Source organism: Seriola aureovittata, chromosome 19 (assembly GCF_021018895.1).
Source record: "Seriola aureovittata isolate HTS-2021-v1 ecotype China chromosome 19, ASM2101889v1, whole genome shotgun sequence".
In the NCBI taxonomy this organism is placed as follows: domain Eukaryota; kingdom Metazoa; phylum Chordata; class Actinopteri; order Carangiformes; family Carangidae; genus Seriola; species Seriola aureovittata.
The window spans coordinates 15,222,935-15,242,838 of NC_079382.1; the positions used below are offsets into that span (position 1 = coordinate 15,222,935).

General features: G+C 40.5%; 1 protein-coding gene across 6 annotated transcripts; it reads left to right on the forward strand.

Annotated features, from left to right (window-relative positions):
- Positions 1-421: 421 nt before the first annotated feature.
- On the forward strand, positions 422-18,422 carry pum2 (pumilio RNA-binding family member 2). 6 transcript variants are annotated; one of them, XM_056363356.1, is made up of 23 exons: positions 422-718; positions 2,290-2,653; positions 4,806-4,874; positions 6,152-6,257; positions 6,467-6,654; positions 6,768-6,940; positions 7,186-7,480; positions 7,575-7,668; positions 7,840-7,947; positions 8,117-8,262; positions 8,803-8,923; positions 9,192-9,332; positions 9,875-10,183; positions 10,283-10,510; positions 10,776-11,043; positions 11,204-11,333; positions 11,447-11,581; positions 11,709-11,846; positions 12,553-12,678; positions 12,947-13,018; positions 13,957-14,078; positions 15,231-15,423; positions 15,857-18,422. In XM_056363356.1, the coding sequence occupies exons 2-23, from the start codon at positions 2,303-2,305 to the stop codon at positions 15,986-15,988; spliced, it is 3,645 nt and encodes a 1,214-aa protein (XP_056219331.1). In that variant the 5' UTR covers positions 422-718; positions 2,290-2,302; the 3' UTR covers positions 15,989-18,422. The 6 variants fall into 6 exon arrangements, with proteins under 6 accessions (XP_056219331.1, XP_056219333.1, XP_056219335.1 ...); XM_056363358.1 differs by having other exon boundaries at positions 11,447-11,575; XM_056363360.1 differs by having other exon boundaries at positions 6,563-6,654.
- Positions 18,423-19,904: the final 1,482 nt, after the last annotated feature.

A 19,904-nucleotide genomic window follows, 5' to 3' on the forward strand; every position in this document is an offset into this window, starting at 1 on the left:
ACCCAATCGGAAATAGGGAGGTGAGATCACAGTTTGTAAAGGAGGAGGTGATTGGATCTCATCAGTTTTCCCTTGTACAGAGGAGGGTCATGGACCACGAGGACCCACCCGATCCAGGATCAGCCAGAATCACCCAAATCTAACTGCATGATCATGCATTACGCGACATTTTTTTGTAATTCGTATTTAAAGCGACTTCTATTATAAACTCATCGTCATTATAAACTCATCGTCATTAAAAACACAATGGCACACCAGGGACATTGTTTTAGCCTTTTGTTACTTTTGTTACCGACTCAACCTTTTCCGCAAAATTAAATTAGACTGTCCAATAAACATCCATTCAAACAACTTACTTCAGGGGGTATCCAGCAGCAGCGTGAGTGCACATTTCGGGGGAAAGGATATGATACAGTGCTAATTCATAATGTGATGGATGACAGGTTGATAAGTACATTTAATACACATTGAAGCAAATGTGTGTTACGTTTACATGTAGTGTACAAAACGTACGTTGGGAAGGCAAATTTACATTGACATTGTTATACGCATGTCTACGCAGTTCACGCTATTTACAGGGAGGGGGCACTGGCGTAGGCAAACTCTTAGCTTTGACTATCAAGCCTTGCTAAATCACCGCTCTCCAAGGAAACAAAACAATATAGAATTGGGTTGACGGCGTGCAACAAGCATAGACCCTCTATCGACACGACAACGCGTGAGTATATACTCTTTATTTGTCCACGTCGAAAGCAAAAGCTTTGTAAAGCGACTGCTTTGAAGGCGACTGCCGTGGTGTCAGTATTTCCCCTTTTGTTTAGCGGTTAAGGCCCCTCTGTTTGGAACTTGAAGGGGGGCCATGTTGTTTAGCCACTGAGTGTTTGGTTAATGTTTTAGCTCACACAACACCAACTAGGCAATTAGCGCCTGCTAGCACACACGTTAGCTATTTTGGTTTTATTTGTCTGGTTGCAAGCAGCCACTGTGGTATTTCGAGTCAAGAGAACAGCGTGTTTTCTGTCCAACGTGGGAACCCACAAGTTTACTGTAAAACAATGGCAAATTCGTGAATTTAACTTTGATGTCTAGCAATAATAAATGGCAGGCCCGCTGCGGTTAGCCTTAGCTGGTTCGCTAAGGATGTTGCTAATGCTCACGCCAATCCAGTAGTACTAGCTTACATTAAACATGTTCGATTTCCTCTAGTGTGAATAAATGAATTGACACAAATAATGATGGACAACAAGTGTACGACGTGCTAAGCCATCAACAACTTAAAATAAACATTTACATCAATTCGTGGTTAAAGCCGCAAAGTTAGCTCCCTTATTAGCAGCGGACTTGCTGGCTAGGCTAGCTAGATTAGCCAGTTTGCTAAAAGGCTAGCACGTCGGTTTGCCACAACGACCAATAGGTAATGTTGGATGTAGCTTTGCAGCTCGTCCGATCATTTTAAAAGCCAGCCACCGCTCACTATGGCTTAAATTGGTAACCTTAAGTGATTTGCCTTTAAATGTCCGTTTAGTCATTAATAACGTTACATTAATGGTAGCGTTACATTAGCTTTATGGTCACCAGCTAACACTAGGACGACGTTATCCACCTAGCATTCTAAGTAATGCAAGCCATCGACATCCCCGTTACTTGTTTTGTTCGTTCATCTCTCATACGTATATTAACAAACTTTACATAAATTATACTTCCAATGTAGAGCTAATGCGCCGTCGATTAATAGGCAATGTAACTAAAATTGGATATTCAGGCAACATTATTTATCGTTTCAATCTTTTCCCGTAGAACAGCCAAAGCATGGAGTTAGCTACACGGGAATTAGCCATGTCCCGGCGAATTAAATTATGTTGTAATTGTCCATTCAGTATTTCTGGGTGCATCCGTTTCCTGAAGTCTATTCCAAAACTCGATTTATGTAAAGGCTCACAGAGTAATGACTGAGGAGGGCTAAATATTTTAACTGACAGCTTAAACTTAAAACTTAAAACCCCATCAGGATGCAGTAAGCATCTTGTTATAGTAGGTGCTAAATTCATGTTGGCAGTTATAAACAGTAACTTAAATCATATATCTGAGTTATTTGTGTGACACAGTCACCCTCGTAGATTACCATGTCACTATGTTATAATGCAGATCAGCACAAATGGGTTAATGTCCTCAAATAAGGTTGCATATTAATGTCGTCATAATTAATACATTTTGTATCTCTAAAATTGATGCAGGTCAATTTGAATGACAACTATCATTTACTAAATCATCATGTTGTGATTTGTTTAGGCTTTCCCGTGGAATGAGCGTTCCATGCAGCATCCTAGGTATGAATGACGTGGCCTGGCAGGAGACAAGAGGTGGGATGCTGCATGCAAATGGTGCTCCTGAGACTGGAGGTGTCAGAGTTCATGGTGGGGTGCCCCTAGTCTCAGTTGGGGGAGCTGTACAAGCTCCTGGAGTTCCACATTTACAGGGCATGGATAGGGGTCCCAACCCTACCCCAGGTACCCCACAGCCTCCACTGAGTGGACGATCTCAGGATGACGCCACAGTTGGATACTTCTTTCAGAGGCAGCCTGGAGAGCAGCTTGGAGGTTGCACACCCAGCAAGCATCGCTGGCCAACTGGAGATGCCAATCATGTTGACCAGGTAAAGAGCCTTCATCCAGAGACTGGTCATTGCAATGTAGGTTAGATTGCCTGACGGCAGTATTTTGTATCCCCAGAGGCCACAAGTTTCGTTGAATATTGTATCAGTTATTAGACCCATTGTCTTTTCTTTATGTATTATTCTTTGTGAAGAGGGGTGGCAGAGGGGTCGTCAATTTCTCTCATACTGCACATTGTTGCAACATGATTGCCTATTGGACATATAGATTAGATAATGTCAACTTTGAAAGCAACAAAACTGAAATGAAGTTGAATTCAGCACTTGCATGCTGAATATGTTAAAACCACAGAATAAATTGTTAGTGGGATTGTAACTGCTCTGTATCAGTTTGTGTTTGGACGCATTATGTGGTGTCGAGGCTAGACAATAACAGTCTGTTATTCACTCTGACAGGTCACATATTTCACATACTCCATTAATCTATGATGCTTTACACCAGGTGCCAGCCATTCATTAATTACCTTTTTTTCTAGATTTGTTTATTGAAGTTAGAGCACATGAAAAATGTCAGCAGCTTTAGTTGCCATGGGCTGCAGCAATACAAAGATTTAATGACAGTGTCAGTAAATACAAAACAACATTGCAAACAACATAATTGCTCAGGGTGTAAGAGTTCCTGATTAAAACCAAGAACTTATTCGAGGGGAAAATGTAGGTTGCTAAGCAGGTTGCTTGCATCTGTAATTCTTGAAAATCCAGTTTGACGGGAGTTTATTGTGTAGAAATAATTTTATATATATTCATCAAAAGCTCTATTTTTTTTTCCTTCTGAAAGAAATGAAATGACACTACAGGTAATTCAAAAATGTTTGTTGCTGAGAGAACACAGCAGACATAAGACATTAACTATAACCGTTAAAATAATTAGTCTATGAACTAGATATTTCATCTAATATATTTCACTGGATGAGTCTTGAAACAAAAATGGAAATAATATTAGTTACACCTGAGTTGATGCTTTAATTTGTCTATAACAGTAATACGTTAATAAGGCTTTCTATAAAGGATGGTCTTGTTTCTTTACTCAGCAGAAATGAAGAGCAGAATTTAGAAAATTGAGAACTTCTTCACGATGGCAAACCTAAGTTTGGGTCCAAACACCGTTTGTATTCGCTTATCCCATCACACACTGGGTGAAGTGTAGAGTACACACTGGACAGATCACCTGTCTGTCACAAGGTGTGTTAAGATAGCAGTAGTACGGTGTCACAAAAAAAGTCTCTTGATTTGCAGTGGGCGAAGCATGTGAGGCCAGTGCTTTGGTCACTGCCTCAGCACAGCAGGGGTAAGATAGTCACTGCAATAACTGCCCCGAGTTATAATATCCTATTCATGAGTTGTAGTATCCTTCCTGGATTAAAGGTGATGTTCCAACTGATGCCTGTAGCAACACACCCAACTCACCTAACTTGCATGTCTTTGGTCTGTGTGAGGAACAAGGGAAAACAAATGAACTCCTTACAAAGAGGCCCCAAACTGTACCCTAGATTTGTAGTTTGAAGCCTTTTTGTACGAGGCATCAGTGCTAAACACTGAGCCCAACATGAACCTCTTGTTTTCCCAAATGTAAATCAGAAAGTTGATTTTCTTGTTTTTAACGTCTGTCAGACTTTTTAATAAATTCATTCAGTTTCATGCAGCATGTGAGATCTGGCTAAAAGAGAAAGAAAAGACAGTATGAATGAAGACATATAAGATTTAAGACTTAAAACAATTTGTCAGAAATACTGAAGGTAGAAGAAGGCAAGAACCACCAACCACAACTCTTCATCGTTTTTGTTTTGTTTGTGGTTGTATTATGGTGATTATTTAGAAACTTCATGTTGAATGCTTCTCCATAGAACAGTAATCTTTTGTTGGCTGAGGGGCCTCTTGAAATATTTGGCTTTTATTATTTCACAAAACCACAATGTTTGAGGTAAAACAAATCTTAAAAAACATATGTTAGTTTATTGTGAACCACAATGAGCAGAACGAATGTGATATATTTTACAGTCTCTATTTCGTGGTCTTCCATCAGGTGCTTTTAGCTTTCTGTGTACAGTCTAGTAATTTTATTTGGATAGTGTTAAATCAAAATCAGTGGTCAATGAATTGTATCTCAAAAAGCTTTGTCTCCCCTTTGTCTCAGGTTCGTGCTGTGGATGAAATGAACTATGACTTTCAAGCCCTTGCTTTGGAGTCAAGGGGCATGGGAGAGGTAATGGGGTTTTGGGTTTTTAACATTTTCTCCATTATAGTGCAGCAATAACCCAAAATGGATATCTTTATGAAACGCTACTGTCCAGGCTTGAAAGGTAGCTCTAAGTCATGTTTAGTTTGGTACTTTACAGAGATAAGATTGAGCTACAACAGAGCAGCTGTTGTGACCATTGGAAGAGCGAGAGACAACGGCCAAATCGCAATGTCCCCCCTAAGCCCTGAACCCTCACAGACTTAATTGACATCACCTGGTGAGTGATTGAGTGCAAGAGGGTACAGGGGCTCAAAATGATATAAAGAGGAATGGGACAGCACTTGTATCACGTTACCTTGATAACAGCAAAACATTTGCATTGAATTGTGGGTTTGGGATTTTCTGATTGTACATTTTTATCCCCTCCCATCTCTCCCTGATTTGTAAACAAAAAAATAATGTTGGACCAGATCTGATCCAATTTGGACATTTGGAGTTCATCATCATGTCATCACAGGACAAATAACTACACAATTCAGGCTCTGAATCATCGTTTGCCATTTTTACACTTCCGGGCTTACCCTGATAACCATGGCCACCCCGTGTTTAATGTCACAATGGCATGAACTTTGGGTGATTCCCTCAGGCAAAGACTGCAGAAATGCAGACTTATAGAAAGTGTGCATAAAGGGCTCAAAACGTCTGCTGGGGAGCCCTCATTCCTTGAATGGTTTGACAGTGGGACAGTCCTAAATCCTCATGAACTTTCCGGGGACGCACCTCCAAGTCTGTGAGGGTGGACATTGAAATTTTGGCCAGTGCTCAAACAAACGCGAACCAACTCATACTTGTAAGCTTGACAGGGTTGTGTAGTAGGATTGAGACTACAAAAGTGCATATAGCCATATTCATTTGAGCATACATATGGACAGTGAACAAATGGATACTAATTCAGGGGTGAGTGATTTTAATTCGATTTTAAAAAGCAACTGTGCACTGAAGCAGTTGTAATCTTTAAGGATGAAACTGATAAAGTTCTCCATGAAGGAGCAAACTATAATATCTCTACAGCCACCCTCAAGTCTACCAACATAAGTGTTAATGCTCAGACAGATTTTGATGGACTATCATTTAAAGTGAGTGAACCAAGACTACAATAAAAACTCATATTTAAACTTAAAAATTGTGAACTAACCACCACACCTAAAATCACCAAATTTTTAATAAATCATGAATGTTGATAATAATTACTTGGGCATCTTAGTGATGTGTAGAAAATGTTTAAATTTTTTTTTCTTTAGCTTTTGCCTGCAAAAAAGCTCTGGGATTCTGATGAATTGGCCAAAGATGGAAGGAAAGGGATGCTTCTTGGAGAGGAGTGGAGAGACAATGCCTGGGGATCATCTCGTGAGTGGTTTCTTTATCTTTTTACTGTTTTTGTCAGTAAAATCCTATTTTAAAGAATTTGTTCCAATTGTGTGATTGGAATGAGCCTTAATCATGTTTTGCATCGTTGCCTTTGTCTGTCTGGATTTTTTTTTTTTTTTTTTTTTAACCAAGCTATACCTTTTTATATACACAAATGTTTAGATATTTGATCACGGCTTTTCATTCAGATCATTCAGTGTCTCAGCCAATCATGGTGCAGCGGCGTCCAGGCCAGAGTTTCCATGGGAATGGTGATGCCAATTCTGTGCTTTCACCTCGCTCAGAAGGTGGAGGCCTGGGGGTGAGCATGGTGGAGTACGTCCTGAGCTCTTCTCCTGGTGACAAGATGGATAGTCGCTACAGGAACGGAGGCTATGTAAGTCAAGACTTTGTCTCATTTCTAACTTGAATTGAGGGGTTTCTCTTGCTTATTTAAACCTTATTCTCAAGGGTGGCATGTAGTCTTACCTAATCTATATGTGAATACAGGGTGGAGGAGATGCTGACCAAGATGGGAGAGAGAAGGGTGATGTCCAAGAGAAAATATCGCCCTTTGAAGAGGACAAGAGCCCAGAGATGAAGGTGGGAGAGGAGAGTGATCCAGCTAAAGCCAACGGAAGAGGTCTACTAAATGGCATGGACAGAGACTGCAAAGACTTCAAGTAGGTTTTCCTTTTTATGGTTTAAGCGAACAACCACCTATTTCTAGATGCAGCTAGTTGGTTTTGGCAAATTTTACGACACTTGAACATATTGAAAATGCCCACATTTGCATTGTGTTTAAATGAATGAGGGAATAAAAATACGATGGCTTTTAGGTTTATTGATGTTTCTTGGCTTCCTGTCTGAGGCCAAGTTCTGTATTAACATGGCATTTGTGCTGATGTTGAACTTATTTGCTATCTAGTCCAACCCCTGGAAGCCGTCAAGCTTCCCCTACGGAAGCTGTGGAGAGGATGGGCCCCAGTCAGACAGGTTTGGAAATGATGGGACAGCACCACCCCCATGGCCTCCAACAACAGAATCCCGCCCAAAACAAGGCCCCAGCTGAGGACTTCCAGAACCAGGAGGCCCAGAACATGGGAGGTATGGAGCAGCAAGCCGGAGTGGAGTCCCTCCAGTTTGACTATGCTGGGAACCAGATTCAGGTGGACTCCTCAGGGACTCCAGTAGGATTGTTTGACTACAACTCTCAGCAGCAGGTCTGTTGAAACAGAAAATCTATCTATTAAGAGATCTAACTGCAAGTTTGCTCAACAGATTGTGATCCTTTTTTGTTTGTTTGTTTTTTTTCAGCTGTTCCAGAGGTCTAATCCCCTGACTGTTCAACAGCTCACTGCAGCTCAGCAACAACAATATGCCCTGGCTGCAGCCCAGCAGCAGCATCTCGGTAAGTCCAGTTGCTGGCCTTATTCATGGTTTAGCACAACGTGGCATGTAATACAATTATAGTACTATGAGTCTGAAGATGTCTAGAGATCTGTATTTACAGTTGCATAATCATTTGATTGAGATTTGATATGGAAATATAAATTACATGGCTTTTCCTCATATTTCCCAGCTGGCCTTGCTCCTGCATTTGTGCCAAACCCTTACATCATTAATGCTGCCCCCCCTGGAGCGGATCCCTACACTGCTGCTGGGCTGGCAGCTGCAGCCACGCTTGCAGGTGATCACACAGCATTTTTTTCAGATCTTGTGATCTTTCAGTTTAAGCTCTCATTAAGAGGCCTGTGGACTTTTGATGCATAATGCAATTGTGTCAAGTTAAGTTTTAAAAAGTATTGTCTTCCTCAGTTGTATAAGAGGTGTATGCAACATCAAAATGTTTTCCTCAGGGCCCACAGTGGTTCCACCACAGTACTACGGAGTCCCTTGGGGTGTGTACCCGGCCAATCTTTTCCAGCAACAGGCTGCATCTACTGCCAATCACTCAGCTAATCAGCAAGCATCCAATCAGGGACCAGGGCCTGGCCAACCACAGGTAGGAATTATTTATGTTCAGGATGCATTTCCAATAAACCTTCTGTAAAGTGATGTTCTCACATGTTTGGGTTGACTGAAATCTATTTTCTCATTTAGCTTTTTTAATATGAGTAATGGAGTCCTAGATCAACACACAATGACTTTGTTAAATATAAAACACTTGTTTGTTTGTTTTTTCTAAATGAAGGGTGTTCGTATTTGTATGCATGTCCTTGATATCACATACTTCTATGCACCCATCAGAGTAAGCCACATTTGAATCAAAATGTGATGTCATTTGTGGAGTTGGTTGTTAATGTTGCTAGGCAGCTATCAATCAAATCTGATCAAACCAAACCCATGCAGTCCTGATAAAGTAGATTAGCTAAACTAACCGTGACTGTTCGCCATTTAGCCATAAATATTCAATACAAAATAGAAATACTCAAGATCTGAAACAAAGTTGTCAGGGGCTTCAATTACAGAATATGCTTGAGAGCTTTTAATCCAGTATTTTGGCAGCCTGTGGGTTTGACAGTATCAGTACCTCCTCCTCCAGGTGATGCGCACAGGAGCCAACCAGCGACCTCTTACACCTGGGCAAGGCCAGCAGAGTCAGCAAGAATCTCTAGCTGCAGCAGCTGCTGCAAACCCTGCATTGGCATACGCAGGAATGCCTGGTGAGTGGACCACCTTATACAAGCCAAAGATACTAATAACCAAACACATTCATGTTTTGTGAGCAGGATTTTGGGGTTCGTATAACGGTACTTGAAACAACCATCCTTTTGATATGTTCTGTTGAAATATATATGTTCATTCTCATAATTATCACTGATTGAAAACGGTGTTTCTTCTGATTGAGGATAATTGTCACAACAAGATTTACAACTGCTTTATATTCAGTAATCTATAATTGCTCACCTTTTTTGTCCCTTTTCTCCTCAGGTTATCAGGTGTTGGCCCCTGCAGCTTACTATGACCAGACTGGAGCTCTGGTGATGGGCCCTGGTGCCCGAACTGGTCTAGGTGGACCAGTTCGTCTAGTCCAGACCCCTCTCCTCATCAACCCTGCTGCCGCACAGGCTGGTAAGTACTGATTCATCTGTTACAGCAGATCCTTTTCGATATGTGACTGTAGGGCTTTGGAAAATACACTGCGAGTCAGTGATTGTCTAAACCCATTGTCGGCCATTCCCTCATTTTAAAGACCCTTGTTTTGTTCAATGAAGTTCTGCCTGCATAAATATTTAGGCATCGGGGTTAGACAAAACATTTATCTGAAAGTTCAGCTGTTCTCTGTGCGTAGTTTGTTTAGTAATGGCTGAAAGTCTTTTCGGCCTCTTTTGGTTCGCATAGATTTCTAGTGTCAGTCGCACTTAGTGGAAATAATTGTAGCCATTGAAATAAATGACATACCATGGATGAAACTTCAAGACTTGTACATGTGCTCATAATTGGAATGTAGGAGTGTGTCCTTTCAATGAAATGTCACTTAATGAAATTCAGTCCTCCTTTATGATGTTTTACATGAAAGCCACACATCCACTCCTCCCTGTTACTTCTTTACAAATCTGGGCCATTCTGACCTGAGTTCTCCTTTCACCCCCTCACACTCTCCCCTCCACCAGCAGCTGCGGTGTCTGCATCTGGTTCTGGCAACAACATATCTGGTCCTCAAGCCAACGGGCTGTACCGCTCCATGCCTCAACCTCAACCCCAGCCGCAACAGCAGCAGCAGGCTCCCCCACCCAGCAGCGGCCTGCCCTCCAGCTCGTTCTATGGCTCTGGATCAGTCCCTAACACTTCTCAGAGCAGTTCCCTTTTCTCACACACCTCTGCTGCCCCACCACCACAAAGCTCCTCCCTGGGCTTCAGCAGCACCGGCGGTTCTCTTGGTGTGGGCCTGGGCTCTGCTCTCGGGGCCTTCGGCTCTTCTGGTCAGTGACTTGACTACAGGCTACACTACCATTTGAAAAAACTGTTTGTTTTAGGAGTCTGTTGTCTTACACTTGCTCTGTTATTTCTTTTTCTTACAGTATCCAGCTCAACCAGTAGCAGTGTATCTCGCAGGGACTCCCTGTTGGCAAGTTCTGACCTATACAAACGTGGTGGCAGCAGTTTAACTCCCATTGGCCAGCCGTTTTACAACAGCCTGGGTTACTCTTCTTCACCCAGCCCCATTGGCCTGACACCGGGTCACTCCCCACTCACTCCTCCACCCTCTCTGCCCTCTTCTCATGGATCTTCTTCCAGCCTTCACCTAGGTAAGCCTAGTACTTAAGGTATTGAGCCACTTTAAAATTATGGATTAGATAAGACATTTTGCACAGAAATTGTTTTTGACCTGTGTGGGGTAAGAGTATTGTTTGTTTTTTTTTTTTGTTTTTTTAATTCCTCAGTGTTAAATTCATTTTAAGGTCATTAACTATGTAGTCCCAAAAGCAACAACCCTGTACTTCATAACATTTCATATTATGACCAACACCACAACAGCATCTGGTCATAGTTTTAATCACTCTCTAATCCTAGGTGGCCTGACGAATGGCAGCGGGCGTTACATTTCTGCAGCACCTGGTGCTGAGGCAAAGTACCGGAGCACCGGTGGTACGTCCAGTCTGTTCAATTCCAGCAGCCAGCTGTTCCCTCCGTCTCGGCCCCGTTACAGTCGCTCTGATGTCATGCCGTCCGGACGCAGCCGCCTACTGGAAGACTTCAGGAACAACCGCTTCCCAAACCTCCAGCTCCGTGACCTCCCAGGACACATGGTGGAGTTCTCTCAAGACCAACATGGATCTAGGTGTTTAAAATGTGCTTTATTAGGGCATTTTAATCGGATACCTTAACACAGGGAGTGCATTTCCAAAGGGCAAGTGCAGTCGTGTAAGACAATGTGACTAATTTCTTTGTTTTCCATCTCTACTCTTTCTCCCTATCTTGATTTTAAATCTTGCATCTAGATTTATCCAGCAGAAGCTAGAGAGGGCCACTCCTGCTGAGAGGCAGATGGTATTTGGAGAAATTCTGCAAGCTGCATACCAACTGATGACAGATGTATTTGGGAACTACGTCATCCAAAAGTTCTTTGAGGTCAGGACTTTATCCAAGAGTTCATCCTGGTGTCAATTTAGTAACCACACAATATTAACTAGAACAGTGACTATGTGCAGTATTAACAGTGTACTTGGATTTGTGTCATGCAGTTTGGAAGCGCAGACCAGAAGCTGGCTTTGGCGACACGTATCCGTGGGCACGTCCTCCCCCTGGCTTTGCAGATGTATGGTTGTAGGGTGATCCAGAAAGCCCTAGAGTCTATTTCCTCAGACCAGCAGGTAATTGTAAGTGAGATTTCAATCCTTTTTAAGTAAAGTTTTGCAGACATTGTTTTATTGTCTTCTTTTTTTCAATATTAAATTTTAAGATCATGACATCTGTTACAATTTTTCCCTAATTTCTTCATTTCAGAGTGACATTGTCCGCGAGCTGGATGGCCACGTATTGAAGTGTGTGAAGGACCAGAATGGGAACCATGTGGTGCAGAAGTGCATTGAGTGTGTCCAGCCTCAGGCCCTCCAGTTTATTATTGATGCCTTCCAGGGCCAGGTGGGTTTATCATTATGAGAAATGGCTCAGCTGCCAGTCATTCTCTGTGTAATCTACAGTTAGAGTTGGAGATGAAAATGTAACTGCTACTCAAACTTCCATTTGTCCTAGACCAGCCTCGCTAGTTCTTTTTAGAAGTGCATGTTCTTTTAAAGCTCCTCCATTAATAGTTTAAATTCAAGGTCATTTAAGTTCTCAAAGTAATTTGAATCAACAGCATTGGATCTGCTTACAAGACCTTTTCATGAATCCAAATACCCTTATTTGGTTTGACTAGTGGCATTGTGTTATGTAAATACAAGAACATGATATGAAGAAGCAGCAAACGGATCAGACGTTAGTGAAACACGATGAAACTGCAGAAAATAGAATCAATAATCTAAGGGTTGTTCAATGTCTGTTATGCATGGAAAAGGAGGAGTTTTCCAGTAAACCTAATGTCTGTTTGTAGTTTTACTGTACATCAGTGGAATAATGAGAAACCATAGGCAGGGATGTGTATTGTCACCCATGCATGTGCAGATCAAGGACCCATATTTGAAAACATTGCTCCACAGTGCTAGTAGTACTCAAAAACACCTCAGGGGACATTTAAGATTCTCCTTGAGAATGCTTTATTCCACAGAAGAATCAGTATGAGGGTCTGTGGTGTAATGTTAGAGAAACTACATGTATATTGATCTCTTGCGTTGACCTCCTTTTGCAGGTGTTTGTGCTGTCCACACATCCTTATGGCTGCAGAGTGATCCAAAGGATTTTGGAGCATTGTACCCAGGAGCAGACTCTACCCATCCTGGAAGAGCTGCATCAGCACTCTGAACAGCTGGGCCAGGTGAGCACATCTGTCTCCTATGTGCCTCATTTTTTTGTTTTCTAGATGTGACTGATCATTGTTGAGATGTGTGCTTGTCTTGTGTATTTGCATGTCTCCTTCATGGTTGAACATTTCATATTTTTTTAGACTGTCATTGTTCCTGTGTAGTTGTGGTCTGCTAAGTGAAAAGTGTAAGGATGAATGTAATTGTACTGTTAGCTGTCATTACATCTGACATATGTGATTATTTAAACATCCACCCTGCCCCCTCACTTATTCCATCTAGAAATATCAAGGCGTTTCATTGGAGATGACACCCAAAACATATTATACAGTGTCCCGCGATGCACTGTTCAAGGTCAGAGCAATTTGCCTCTCTCTCGCGGATGTCCCTGTGCTCCCTTCCTCTTTCCCTTTTTTATTTTTATCTTTTTCTTTTGTAAACGATCTGATTTAACATTTAGATAGCTCTCCAACTCCCAACTGTTACAGGCCTTTTCCTAACCCACTGAGCCGCCTTTTTCTCGCCCTTTTCCTCTCTCTTGCTTTATGCCACGGAGGATTCACAAGGCACATGCTTCCCTGTTGTCTGATGATCCCTCTCTTGCCTACAGCATCTCCTGATCAATCTGTTTTTCTGTTTTCGTCTCCTTGATTTCACTGAAATTGCTTCAGAGTATGAAAGAGTTTGGAACTCTTTGAACAAATAAAGTGTTTGTAAGTGGTGCTGAAAACACTTGTAACTTCACATTGAGTTTAAGTCAAGTTCAAGAACAAAATAATGTTCTTGTTAAAACAGATTGACAGGAAATGGATTTGAAGGCAAATACTTCCCAATTAAAGTTGGAGATCATATTACCTACCCAACAAATTGCTACTTTAACAAGATCAATTCAAGAGTGGTGTTATTTGTTGCTTGGTCAGGTGAGTTTTTGTCTCCACCTTGTCACACTAAAATTACACCCATAACTGTCTATCACCCATTTCTGAAGGGGCAAAGATGCTATTGGTTGTGTTGTCTGGTCAGCAACACTCCAAACCAGCAGCATCTGTTTTGTCTGACCTTCCGCAGTGATGACGTAAGGGTATTGTAAGACTACAAATGGGGGTGTCACTCAGTCGTCTACCTATCATTGTAGAGCTGCATGATTTGTCTCACACCAATTAAGACCAATGGTGAAAAGTAGTGCATGAGTATCAATCAGAGAAAAGGGTGTCGCACTGATTCTTGGTGATTTTTAATAAGTATTGAAACACCTGCCTACCTTGATCTTACACTTCCACTGCCTCCTGCAGGATCAATATGGTAACTACGTCATTCAGCATGTTTTGGAGCACGGCAGACCAGAAGATAAGAGCAAGATAGTGGCAGAGGTTCGTGGAAAGGTTCTTGTCTTGAGCCAACACAAATTTGCAAGGTAAGTTTTTATTTTACTTTTCTTCTTTTTTTTTTTTTTTTTCTTTTTTTTTTCTTTTTTTTTTTTTTAAATCCACTGGGAGAGACATCTAGCCTGAGGGCAATCTTTTCATTGTCCCCAGGAGTATGTCAAACTACCAGGGTTTCATCTCGCCTACCTTATATTGTTTCAAGTTTTCACAAACAACACTTAACACTATCCACTATTGTAACTACGCACATGCCAGATTTCTAAATTCGCTTATGAAAAAAAGGAAAACAGCTAATGTGTTATAGGACATCACAATCAAATATTTGGTTAGGTTCATCATTAAATTACAAGTAGTAAGTGGGACTTCTTTCTCAACAAAACTTTTTATGCTCTTACTGATAGCTACGATAAACTATACAGAGTTAATATAGAAGCCAGAAACCTCAATATTGCAGATAAGCCAACCAGCTACAGGTCAAGCAATATGACAGACTGAAAGTTGACCACAGGTACACTGTAGGAACCAGTTAAAGGTAACCAGACACTGACTAGTGTTAGGAATCAGTTTTACTTAGGAACCATGTTCCTAAGCCCTGTGGACAAGCACAGATTTACAGCATGTGCATTTAAACAAGTCATATATATATTGATGTGCAGCATGCACCTTACCTTTTAACCATTGCAAGTAAATAACATTTGGAAACAGCCAGTCAGCATTTAAACACAAACATCAATCTGAGTCTTTTGGATTACAGGGTACTGCTTTTTTTGTTTGTTTGTTTGCACGTCCTGTGGTTTGTCAAGTTAAGTCTTGCCTTGAGCTATCCTAAGAGGAAAAAAATCTTGATTTCTATCTAGCGGCTTTAATTTAATAGGACAGCTCACGACCGCAGAAGTTAGGTCATAGAGACTCATAATAGTTGTACTCAGAAATTTTCCATCCTGTTCCAAACAAAATAAGACAGTTGAACATTTTATCCAATGTGCCTTGCATCATCATTATTGACACACACCCCATTCACTGTCATGTCCAACATCATGCCACAAAAAAAAGGAAACTGATTCCAACATCTCAGCAATCCTAATGGGTAACCTAATCAAAAGAATCTTCCCTGACTTTTATCAGCTCAGTTATGAATTACTATGTGTATGATAGAAGTTTCTCTCCTGGTTTTTCCTCAGTAATGTTGTTGAGAAGTGTGTGATCCACTCTTCGCGTGCTGAGAGAGCTCTGCTGATAGATGAAGTGTGCTGCCAGAAAGACGGGCCTCACAGCGCCCTGTACACCATGATGAAGGACCAGTACGCTAACTATGTTGTCCAAAGAATGATCGACATGGCAGAACCTGCTCAGCGCAAAATCATCATGCACAAGGTAGGTCAACTACTAAATGTGTGCATATACAGATATGGAGAGGATAAGGGTACAACCTTTGTCCTAGTGAATTCATATTTGGATTAAATGAACATTTTGTGTGAGGAAGCTGCACAAAAGTGTCTGTTTGTTTGGCTGATTACACCTCTGCTGTTACCAGTTGGGAAATGATAATGGGGTCAGGTTGGCTCAATGGTGGACCCTTTCACTTGAGTGCATGATCTGGTTGTGGCAACAGTTGTTTTTTTTTTTTTTTTTAATATAATATTTTTTCATTGCTTTTCTGTAAACATGGAGATTGTTTTGAACATGGATATGCCATATTTTGCCTCTCCTATATCTTTCATATGTTAGATTTATTCAAATAAGTTAAGTCTAGGTCAGGTTACACAAAATTGACTCCGTTCCTGATCTTTGTCCTCTCCCTTTTTAGATCCGGCCTCACATTGCCACTTTGCGCAAGTACACCTACGGGAAGCACATTCTGGCCAAGCTAGAAAAGTACTACATGAAGAGTGGATCTGAACTGGGTCCCATCGGCGGCCCCACAAATGGCCTCATGTAATTGTCAACATCCCGGGTCTCCTGAGGAAGAAGGAGGAGGAGGAGGAGGAGGAGGAGTCGTCACCCCAAACCCCCTGTTCTGTGAGAGATGCTCCTTAGCCATAGGGCCTTTGACACCCTCTGACATCCCATTTTTTGGGGGAATTACCAAAAAAAAAACAGACAAGTCAACTTCACGTAAGAACGCTGTGACAACTGACCCCTGCCACTCTGCCACCCCTGGTGCAGGACCCCAGTGTGGCCCCAAGGGTACGCACAGTCAGCAGGCCGATTTTTCCTGGGTAAAGCACAAGCCCATTGTTAATGATGTAATTGATGTATTTGACTGGTTTTCATATTATCTTGTACATTTAGTTTTTTACCTTGTAAATTCTCTGTAGAAAAAAAACTTATTACACATTTGCTGAAATTTACAATTCTTACAATTAACACCAGCAAGTGACTTTATAAGGCTAAACTGAGAGATCCTTTTAAAAAAAAATCAAAAAAAACAATTCCATTTGTTTTTGTAACCAGACTTATTATGTCAACTGTTCTAATTAAGTCTAGGCAATTGAATATTATATTTGTATATTATCCCATGCACAGTAAAAGTGTTTTCCCATGCCAAAGCAGCTGATGGATTAGTTTTCAAAAAGCACTACATAGTAAGGATGGATATAAATTCCTCCGTCCACAGGTGAGTACTATGTGCCACGTGCCACAGTCACTCAGGGGTCTTCAAGACCTGTTTGCGAGCTTGGCTTCGGGGATTGGTGCTTTAGTCTAGATTTGTGTTTTCCAGTAGTGGTGGCTTTTTCTTGCCTCCTTTTTCTGGCTAAGTGTGGGGGGGGGGCGTGTGTTTACCCCAGCGGCTTGTAGTCTGCCTGACATTTCGGTACTAAATATTACAGCCTGACGAAGCTGAGCTGCTGCATCCACTGAGCCCCATTTTAGCCATCTTACTTTTTCCCTCATCCAGGTGATCACTCGGGGTTTATGCAAGCGAAAAGTTACCAATAACTTATAGAGGCAGAGCAAGAGGTTTGGTTGTACAGCGGGCGTGTAACCTGGTATAATCTTTACATGAAATGACCAGAGTAGGGAGCTTTTTGTGGGAATAGTGGGGTATGCGTTGGCATGCTGTGACAGGTTTTAATCCTTGGAATGATTTTTTTCTTTCATGTTTTGTGTAACATCCTATCTGTCTTGTAGTTTGAGATGAACACTGCCCTAGAAATCAGTATCTTGATATCTTGATACTGAATAATCATCTCTTGCGTAGAAGTAGTTTAGTGACGTATAGCATCTTTATGTATGAGTAAATTGTTGCTTTTGGGTAGGGGGCTTGCAGCAATGATGGGATCCCCACCGCCTGAAGGTCAGAGTAGTCAAAAAAAAATATTAAATGTTGTGAAGTGGAGCTTATCTCAGCTTTGTACATCTAAGGTGAAATGAAATAGAATTAGTGGGAGAAGAGAAAGAAAGGGATGTTGAAAGAACTTTTTTTTTTTTTTTTAAACAATCCTGTTTTTGTTTTTTAGATTTGATTTGATTTTTCTTTTTTTCTTTTTTTTTTCTTTTTTTTTCTCATTTGGTTGGGTATGCAAGTGCATCGGTGGAGGCTGGTGGGGCCATCAAAAGCTACACAATTCACCTGTAATGCTCGTAGTGATGGCTTCTTTGCTTCATATGAATAATTGTAGAATACATGTAGTATATGTGCAGTTAATAAGTGTAAGAGTATTAGTTTAATTGAAAAAAAAAAGTCTAGTTGTGGTGTTTGACAGGCCTTGCTCTAAATTTGTAGTGATGCTTTTATTTCGTCTGTACAGTTGTACATTTGTAAACGTTTATGCTGTAAATGGGATGTCTTTTACACTTTTTGGGGAAAAAGGCAAAAATGTGCATTTTGATGTGTGTATATTCATCACTCCTTTCCCCCTGAATATAATGTATACAGTTTTATTTGATCAAGTGTAATTTTTAAAAAAAAAAAAAAAAAAACTTTATGGCTTCACAATCTGGCATGGTTTTTGTTTTTAATCCGTTATGGGAAAGGCCAGCCTCTATTTGTACTGGAGCTGTAACATCCACTGTTGATAGTCTTTCTGATGTGTGACAGTTTAAAAAGGAAAAAAAAAAACATTCTGTACTAAAACCGAGGCTGCATTTAGTCCTCTCTGCTACCATGGAAACTTCACAGGATATGACAAGAATTATTTTTGTACAGAAGAGTGCTGTATTTTGGAACAGCTACTACCTTGTAAGCAAAAGCAATGTAAAATATTGTCAATTATATAAATATGAACATATGAGTTTTGTCACACTGTCAAAGTCATGTACATTTTCAGGTGGCCTTATGTACATTTCCAGATGTTAGATGAAGAAAACAAACTCATTTTTGGAAGCAGAATTGTGACTATGTATGATTAAACTGTTCTTCTAACATTTGACCCACATTGTTGTGGTTTTTCTCATGTTTGGTTTAGCTTAATGTTGATTTAGGGTTAGAAGAAGAAATTCAAGAATCAAACTAATACTATATAGTCTGTCCAAACTAGGGAAGAAGTTGTGTCAAGGTTTATTTTAGTATGGTAGGCCTAGTGAACAAGAACAATTACTTGCTATCAATCAAACTATGGATATATTAAATACAAACATGATCTGAGATTATTGTAGTTGGCGCTATCGAGCCATTTTGCCACGACCATGGGCGAGACCTATAAAATAAGACTCAAAAAGGCGATTTCTCTTCCAGTCGATTAATAATAATCACTACAGTTTCAATCCCTTCAGTGCGCTCGTGGCCCTAAATATATAATACAATGTATTTGTTTGCATATATAAATTTTCAGCCCCTTTTAATAGAACACACTTGGTTATTAAACAGGTCAGGGATAATACATTATCACTACTTGTAGTCTGCTACATTTATGACAACATTGAGATTTGATATAAAAACACATGGTTATCTTATAAAATATAGTGTTATAGGTATAAAACTTCAAAACATTCTTCCATCAATAGCAATAATCCAGTTATATAATATATTGTACATCATATTAGAACCTCTGTTTAACATACTTTAAAGACTGAATTCTTGTGTGCTTAAAAAGTTCTGATTTATAAGAAAGCCAAATTATCATTTAAACTACATGTAATCTCATTTGTTTTCTTGCAACCCATTTTCTACTATTTTTAATCTCATGTTTATTGAGGATCTAACAGGTTTTTAAAGAAGAAATTAATGATTGTCTTCTCACACTGCTCTCTGTAAAAACTGTCACCTGCAACCACCAGGTAACCACAAGGAATTGTATTGGTGGGCGGGGCTTCGGCAGCACTGCGGGGGTTAGAGGTTCAGTCAAAACACCTGAGGAGGTTTGTGTGAAGAGGACAGACTGTACTCAACTCACCTGAAACATGAGGATATCTTTGACAGCGCGTTTATTTTTTGTTCTGGGTCTAATATATCCATTCCACATTTCGGTAAGTCCTTTTAATGCCGGTAAGACACATTTTTAATGGTACAGTCGTTGCGTCAGTCCCGGTGCTCACCTTTCTCACTTCCTGACTGCCCTGGGTGATTATGTGTCTATACGAACCGGGTTTCGATTAAGAAATTTCAAGGTGTGTTTTTTAACACGCTTATTCATTATTGGAGCTTGAGTTTTGTTTAAAGTTTGCTTAATTAGTTTTAGGTGCCGTTATCTAAAACTAATGTACAGTTGTCGAGTTTGCTCACTGCTTGTTCATGTCTATTTTATTTCAGGAATGGCTTCTTACAACTCATTAGAAACTTATTAGTGGGTGTAGCAGTGATTGTTTTGCATGCAAGGAGCACTGTACAGTGCTGTACACAGAGAATTGAAGATATTTAAGTCAGTTGAGCAGAATAAAGAACACACTTCCTATTATATGGATTTTACTACTTT